The following is an 8,102-nucleotide window of genomic DNA, read 5'->3' as shown; positions in this document are numbered from 1 at the left end:
GCCTCTGCTGCCACCATGTGATGAAAGATAATCAATTCAGGATCATAGAGGGGACTGGAGCATCAAATTCCTTTTTAAACTTTTAATCTGATCCACCTCATGTCTCACAGGTCTCCATCTGAAACACTGACATGACAGAAAAATCAACGGGATTAATGCAGTGGTCTTTGATTGAACTCATTAATACTCATAATAATTATGTGCATAACAGGCTAGCCAGCACTTCATGTATTGTCTGTGTTCCAGTGACAGACAAAACATTAGAAAAAAAATTACCAGCAGTTTGTGTCAAGCAGGAGCAGAGAAAAATACACCTTTGTCTTTTGCTGTTGTAGTGTCCTAAATGTTTATTGCAGTGTATCTGCTTGACTTACTTTGTCCTTGCTAGGCGTTAAGAATGACAGTAATTCAATCAACTTTCCTCATGATAAAAAAAAAAAAAAAAACCACAATCCACAATTATGCAAAAAGAGCATTTGATTTATTGAAAATTCATTAGCACATATATACACCCACTGGATACTTGCATTTTCATGTTACAGCATAACACGGTGAAAACAGTTATGTTACAACTGAACAAAAGGCTCTGTTCATTCACAATAAGCCACAGAGATGAGAGGGACGAGACATTTGGCGCTGCCTGTTTACCAAACAAAACTGTCAGGTTGACACAATAAATTACAGAAAGAAGTATATTTATAAAAACACATTTATTTAAAAAAAAAAAAAAAATTAAGTGGAGGTCATTTGTGAGGAGGAGCTACTGCTGCCAGAGCTCTTAGTCTTCTGCCCTCTAGTGGCACTTGGCTGCCGCTGCACCCTCTGGCTGGAGCCCTCCCTGCTCTTCTCACTGTGGCTCACTCCAGCTTTACTTCGCACTGCTGACACAAAACAACAAAACACACAAACTTAGGGGATGGCAGGACCGAGTCAGGGTTTATGTGCGCTGCTTCACGGGTTCCAAGCAACATGATGCTTTCACACATGGACCAAATCTCTAAGATGAAGGTTAAAAACAAAGAAAAAGATGAATGGGGAAGACTGCAGCATGAAAAAACGTTGCATCAGGATGACAGATACAGCAGGAGTATGTGTAACTGTCATTTTACATATAGAATAAAGGCTAGCTCCAATGTCTTACCTTCTTTTGATTACACTCAAAAGCAATGCATTCAGTAGTAGACATCAACAATGCACACCTGTCTGCAGCATGAATCTGAAAGTGACTAGAAAGGGCGCTTTTATCAAATAAATTATGAATATTTTATGATAAAATAGCTGTTTGTTTATTTTAATTAATAGTTTTATGTCCATATGTTTTTTGGTCAATATGCTTATTTCCTACTTTACATATAATTGCTATCAGATGAAACGTTATATGTCCGATTCTGGTGATTTTCATATTTTAGCTCAGTTTGACTATTTACATGCTCCTCATAGGCTCCTCATATGATGAGTGCAAGTTAGAAAAAGTGAGCAGGAGTCTTTTTGTAACTTTTGATCTTCATGACCCTCACTTAGGAGCCTGTCTCATGAAATGGGCACTTCTGCAAAGTCTATCAAGTCTGAGACCTACTGGGGAACTGGCACATGCAGCTTGCAAACCAAAGCCATGCCACACAGACTGGGATTTCTGGGCAAAAATTAGCTATTTATACATACAACCATATGCCTGGCAGCTCCGTTTGGCTGGTGATGCACTGTAACAACCAGTCACCAATGTCTAAATGCGTTTTAATAAATTATCAACCAATCTGCTCATAGCTCAGATGCGATTTGGAGTAAAGACCACCTGCACTTGCTTTTGCAAAAAAACTGAGTGAACAACTACAAATAAGACGGGTCTGATCATCAGACAAGCTTTGCCAAAAAATGAATCAATCACCAAGCTAAAGGTATTACCAGGGCTCGACAATAGGGACAAAATCAAATATCACAATATCTTTGACCAAATACCTTGATTTCCACATTGTGGTGATATTGCAGGGATGACTGTACATGCTTTCATAAGATGCTTAAACACAAGAGATTTTTGATAAACAGTTATCATTAATGTGGATATGATGACCAAGCAAGTAAAGGCAAATAACAGAACAGCAACAACAGTCTAATAAGAAAACTGCATCCCCTTACTGTAATGCAGGCTTTAAAAATCAGGAAAAACACTTTTATCAAAATATGCAGATATCCAAAATCCCAGACAATATCTAGTCCCTTATCGTGATACCAATATAATATTGATGTGTTGCCCAGCCCTAGGTATTAGTGAGAAAGTGAAAATATGTTAAAAGCTGCTTAAATTTTGTATTATGTATTTTTTTTTTTACTTTCTAGCCACTTTCTTGCCACAATACACCACATGTCCACCTGCATATGAAAGAGTGATGATTAGGAACAACGACCCAACACCCAAACACATGCACATGCACAAACACTCTCCATAATAATCAGAGAATGAAGAAACAAAAAAAAAAAAAAAAAAAAAAAAACACACAGCATGTCACTCTCACTCAATCCTACTTTGTGCTCCAAGCACATGTGCACAACACTTGCATCTAACAAGAAAGGTAAGCAAGCAGGTGGATGGAGATGGAGGACACAGTGCAGCGGAGGGGACCTGGAGGGTGAGCAGAGCTAGCGTCTTGGGGGCCGTAGACCACAATCTTAGTGTTGACCCTTGTGGCTCTGGGGCCAGACGCTGAAGGGGGAGCTGCAGGAGGCTTAGGGCTCTTGCCAAAGACCAAAGAATCCTCTTCTTCAGGAAACACACACAAAAATACAATTCAGGGGGAGGATATGAAAACAAAAGGCATTAAAGAGCAATGTGGCATGCAGAGAGTGAAGATCACCTGCTACAGGCATTTATTGCCAATCTATATCTTTGGACTTGGATTCTTTTCCATTTTAGCGGAAAATATCACTTCTGGGTGAACTGGGGGGTTGGTGGAGGGGATTAGGTGGTGCAGATGCAGGACAGTGACTTTTAGAGGAATGATTCACTGCTATAAATATGCTCTGTTCCCAAAACTGGGCTGTATATGCAATAGAAAGGTGTAAATATTTTTGGCACCACATGAGATACAGACAGAGAAAAAATGCTGTGGTATTCCCTTTGGCTCAAAGGATAGAAAACCTTCAACAACCAGAACGTGAAGTGCAGGACACACCGCCGGGTAACCAACTGGGGCGGTGCTTGTGCTTAGCTAGTCTTGAACAGGCCTCATAAAAAAACATATATTGTATGTTTTCACACTGTGACGGTGCCGAGTTAAGGCTCATTTATGCTACCTTAACATACAAATTTAATACATCCGTTTTAAACAACGTAACGATCATTGCCCACATATTTCCATGCATCCTTTATGTTGGCATAGATGTTGAGCAATACGTCCACTAGAGGGCAGCTCAGAGTCAAAAGTTTTTGACAACAAACCTGAAAACAGTGGAGATCGTAATAAAGTACTTGCTAAGAAAGAGGCAAAAGTGGAGGCAGCATTGCAGATAGCAATGATGAGGTCATTAAACACATCATGGCAGGAGGACGGATGATTCTTTTCTCTAATATCATTTTTTATTTTTTTTAATTTCTTCCTCATGGCTGACTCATAGGCCAGTCTCACTCAAACTATCGGCTACACTGTCCTCATGATTTACGGTGGGGCTGCTCTGTTTCATCCGTATCTGTGAGCTTTCTGAAAACGAGCACAAATATGGACAAAATGATAACAGTACGGACAGCAGGCTCCATCCATATCCATATATGTATTTAGCATTGAGCATAAATGAACCTTGACTAACAAAACATTGTCACATTTGCCATCACTCTTTGCTCAGATGTCCGTTTCGCCCTGCTGAGCGGAAAAAATGTCGAAGTACGATCTGTAGTTTGCTAAAATTACACACCAAATTACACAAAAACGCATCATCCGGCGGACTTTTGCCAGCAAATGAACAGTGAGCTCTTGGTGCAAGCAACACGGAGGGATGGTAAACACTGTTCATTTACATATACTACTGATAATGTAATGATACAAAACTGGTTGAAAATCAGCAAAGTATTCCTTTAATGTAAACATTAGTGAGGGATGTGGTTATTTCACATGCTTGAAAGGGAAAGAGGACAGTAAGAATGGCTGGAAGAGGCTGCAAGGCATGTTCTGTCAAAAAAGACTAAACGATTTGACAATTCTGAAAACTATGAACTCTAAAATTTGTTGAGAGTAGCTGACAGCTGGTTCCCTGCAGATCATGTACCCATGCATTAAGCGTGGATTAAGGAATAATGATTGATTCATAATTTTATTTTCACATCTGTGGTCATCAGTCACATGAGTGCCGCTGCAATCAGCACTGCAGTGAAAGAAAAAGCTCTTTTAAAGAGGTTGTTTACCTTGACGCTGAAAGTCTGCAACGTAACCATGTTTTTGAATTTGAGGTCAGAGACAAAATAATTCAAGAAATCCAACAAGAAACTTCTAAGAGTGAAAAATATCCTTAATTTCCATTCCAACAACACCACATTTTTTTTTACCTCAAGTTTCAGTTTTGTACAAACAATCTAACACAAACCTGGAAGCAGGACTAGCTTTAGAGTTCTTGGGTTGTGTTGTCATGTTTTTCATGCTCCTCTTCAAACATCAAGTCTGAAGAAGTGGATTGTGGATTATTTTTTTTATCGACTATAGATTTGTTCATGTACCTATTATTATCCCTGAGTATGCATGTTTTCCTGCGCTGTTCTTCATTTAATTTTCCTGAAAACTGAAACTGACATAAAATGACATAAAAATGGTCCTTTGTTTTTATACTTCTCAGGTGATAAGATACAGCTGGAGTAACTGAAGTGGTCTTTTTTTGTTGTTATTGCCGGGCAATAAATTCCAGATTTCCCATATGGCTTGTGACTGCCATCTGTGGTCTTGACAGTGGCAGTCATTGTTTATACAGCTGATAAGAGTCTGGCACATTCAGATACTAACCTCTGTGCTCTGCAGGTGCTGTGGTGGTAGTGGCAGCGTGGGAGGCAGGTGAAGATTCTCCACCACCGCTATCAGCTATCCTCTGGCCTGCGCACATAGCCTTCAGAGTCTGGTAGACTGCTTGAGGAGCCACATTCATTTTCAACAGGTCCACTATGATCCTAGAGAGTGAGAGGAGGAGCAGAGGAATGTGAAATCTGATTTCTATCTCTTCGTCTCAGATGCAATTTACATTTAATACAAAGCCTACAGAGAGAGAAAATCAAACCACTGCAATTAACCTCAGCGAAACAGACAAAAAGAGCGCAGTACTGTCTTTTGTCCATCAGGGGCAATGCTGAGTGCTTCGTAAACAGAGTAGAATACACGTGGCAGTAAATGGGGCTAAATGCTATAAATTAATCACTACATCTAATTCTAAATATTTACCAGTAACTAGACTGGTATTATTATTGTGCCGTCTTCCCAAAGAGCACTGGGATAGGCTCCAGCACCCCATGAGCCTAATTAAGGTAGGGGGCTTGAAAATGAATGAATGAATGAATGGACTATTACTGTCACTGTTACACAGCCCAATATTGAGGACATAATTGTAAGCTCAGGTGAAATCTATGTCTGCTAAATTATATCAATTTCAGAGGATTTCCATAGCATTAAGGGCACATGCTATTAACTGGAAAAAACACGGTCATTTTGATTTGATGATTTGTCTGTTTAGCCTACTGTTAATGCTCTATATCGCCCCCTGGAGGTGGCCTCAAATATTCATGTAGGTACACCTGACTGGCCAGGAGGGAGCCCCTATTTCTTCTCAAGAAAGCTTCTCGTTTTTCTGTTATATTTGACTTCTGAGGGATTTGTAGGAGGTTCAAGTAAAGGGGAGTCGTCTTGTTTTTGTTTGTTGTAAACTGGTGGGCATATAAAGCCCCTTTGAGACTAATAAACGCTGACTTGAGACTCTCTACAGTCTACATTTGGACTTACTTGAAGACCTCCTGGTCCACAGTGATGCCTGCCGCCTGGGTCAACTCAAACAGCTCACTTTCCTCTGCATTGAGGATCTTCTTCTTCTTCATGGCGTATTTCTGCACATTGCTGGTTACGACCAGCGCAGGGGAGTCCGGGGCGGCGGGCAGCGGCTGCTGTGGCTGCTGAGCCATCGCTACCTGAGGACGGAACCAGTTTCAGCAAACACAAACACAAGCCCTGATGCTAACGCTAGCGGGCTTATTTTTACTCCTCACACCACAAACAGCACTTATTTCCACACGAACCGCAACGACACAAGATTAATAACATACCTGGCGACTGTTTTGCTCGCTGCTTCGCTGGGAAAACAGAAAAACAGAGGTGGCCGGACGCCTCCCGCCTGCTGGATTTGGCTCTGCAAGCTGGGAAACTGGAGAACAACGTTGACGCACAAGAAACACGTCACTGCTGTGAGACGGCTCCTAGGATGGGAAAGGCATGACGTAATTGCCTTACATTCATTCTCTGTAAAATTTGCCTGATTTTATGTGAATTTAAAGAATACATAAAGACGATCAACATTATAAACACTGGAAAAAAAGTAATAACACTGTCAGTCTGTACTGCAAACTCTTTAAGGAGGTGGTTTAGAAAAATCTCATATGTACATCATCAACTTGGATAAGTGTCTTCCACATGTGAATTGTGATTGTCATTGGATTTCAAAGTTCTGCACGTTCCCAGTTGTCTTTGATGGAGAGGACTTCACCTTTGATGTAATTTGCAAATAGCCAACGTTGAGAACTGCAAGAGCGATAAAGTAGTTCACTGACAAAATTCCTATGATCATGTAAGGGGAAAGTGCTAAACATGAGAGCCAAGGGTTGCATTTGAGAGCTATTAGACTGAAGAGCAGTGGGAAATGGTTGAGCGTGGAGAGGGTGGTGTGGTCCTTCTTGAAAAGCTGAGTCTGCAGTGTGTAACAGAGGACGGGGACCGACTGACTGCCACTCTGACTGGAGCGGGGCAGTAATACAGGAGCAAGGATGGAGAGGCTGGCTGGCAGCTTCCCGAGGCCATGTCATGGGACAGTCCTGCATGTTCACCTCTACTCTTATCCCTCACATTCCTCACAAGATCCAGAAATCCCTCCCACATGTTTAGACTAACATTAACTGTGCTAAACCCTCGCCTAATCTTAACCATCCCTACCCTGAGCTCATCACCGGGGCAGTACCCTCTAAGGTGCAGCTTTTGTACCCTTGACACTGGGTACTTATTTGTCTCCTTATGGTTTGTACCTTATAGAGAGCAGCCTTGTTCCTATATTATAACTACAATATTGACTGGATAATTGTGTTACCTGTTTTTCATATCCACAAATCTACAAAATTTATGTCACTTCAAAGGCTACAAAACCATATCCTGCAAGGTAAAAATCTACCTTAAATTAACATTTTACCTAATTTATTTATTTTTTGGTATTTATTTATTTATTCATTTATTAATTAATTGCATTTGGTCTAACAAATGCAACATTTAGAGGAAATGGTGCCTATATGTACCTTTTACTGCTTTTACTGTTTTGGCTCTGAAAAGAGGTACACATACCCAGCAAACAGGCCTGCAATGGCCCTTTACAGGCCCACTTAGGGCAGCCCGCGCAGGCCCCCTGAGAATTTGCTCATTGGCAAAACGTTGGCCCCTCAGTGCTGGTCCCGCATGGGCAGCCCTCATTAACCCCTAAGGAAGCCTGCACTGGCCCTGTATGTGCCCACTTAGGGCTGGCTACAGGGCGCACAGCAGGCAAGCTTTACCTAGCTTTCAGGAAGCCCTCACTGCCCTCACTAGGCCCACACTGATTTTGCAGTTAAATTAATCTACAACAATAAATCAGTTCCACACATAAATGTATTTCAGCTACTAGTGTAGTTTCCTTTGGGAGTTCCATACATCTAAAATGGATGCGGTCATTGATGTATGCATTGTCAAAAATGTTCAATAGTCAAAAGGATTCAAATCAATTCATTTATTAAATACACACACATTACACTGAATGAAAAATGTTTATGATTTATTGTTGTAGATTAATTTTACTGCAAAATCAGTGTGGGCCTAGTGAGGGCAGTGAGGGCTTCCTGAAGGCTAGGTAAA

The 8,102-nt window shown here is 41.0% G+C and overlaps 1 protein-coding gene across 3 annotated transcripts; it reads right to left on the bottom strand.

Moving 5' to 3' along the window:
* Positions 1 to 459: 459 nt before the first annotated feature.
* Positions 460 to 6,427, bottom strand: mzt2b (mitotic spindle organizing protein 2B). Of its 3 annotated transcripts, XM_030064584.1 has the most exons (5): positions 6,281 to 6,427; positions 5,964 to 6,145; positions 4,980 to 5,140; positions 2,618 to 2,755; positions 460 to 878 (listed from the first exon to the last, which is right to left on the bottom strand). In XM_030064584.1, exons 2-5 carry the CDS (start codon positions 6,137 to 6,139, stop codon positions 733 to 735), a joined length of 621 nt encoding a protein of 206 aa, XP_029920444.1. In that variant the 5' UTR covers positions 6,140 to 6,145; positions 6,281 to 6,427; the 3' UTR covers positions 460 to 732. The 3 variants fall into 3 exon arrangements, with proteins under 3 accessions (XP_029920444.1, XP_029920445.1, XP_029920447.1); XM_030064585.1 differs by lacking the exon at positions 2,618 to 2,755 and having other exon boundaries at positions 460 to 881; XM_030064587.1 differs by lacking the exon at positions 2,618 to 2,755.
* Positions 6,428 to 8,102: the final 1,675 nt, after the last annotated feature.

This window comes from Myripristis murdjan, chromosome 12 (assembly GCF_902150065.1).
Source record: "Myripristis murdjan chromosome 12, fMyrMur1.1, whole genome shotgun sequence".
NCBI classification, from domain to species: Eukaryota; Metazoa; Chordata; class Actinopteri; order Holocentriformes; family Holocentridae; genus Myripristis; species Myripristis murdjan.
This window is presented reverse-complemented; position numbering and strand designations above follow the sequence as displayed.

What these genes read in the sequence shown, in the direction of transcription:
- mzt2b (XM_030064584.1), bottom strand. Translation starts at nt 6,139, where the DNA reads ATGGCTCAGCAGCCACAGCAGCCGCTGCCCGCCGCCCCGGACTCCCCT. An exon ending in GTGGACCAGGAGGTCTTCAA is followed by an intron (nt 5,141 to 5,963) that starts GTAAGTCCAAAT and finishes CTCACTCTCTAG; the next exon opens with GATCATAGTGGACCTGTTGA. An exon ending in TAGCTCTGCTCACCCTCCAG is followed by an intron (nt 879 to 2,617) that starts GTCCCCTCCGCT and finishes TTGTGTCAGCAG; the next exon opens with TGCGAAGTAAAGCTGGAGTG.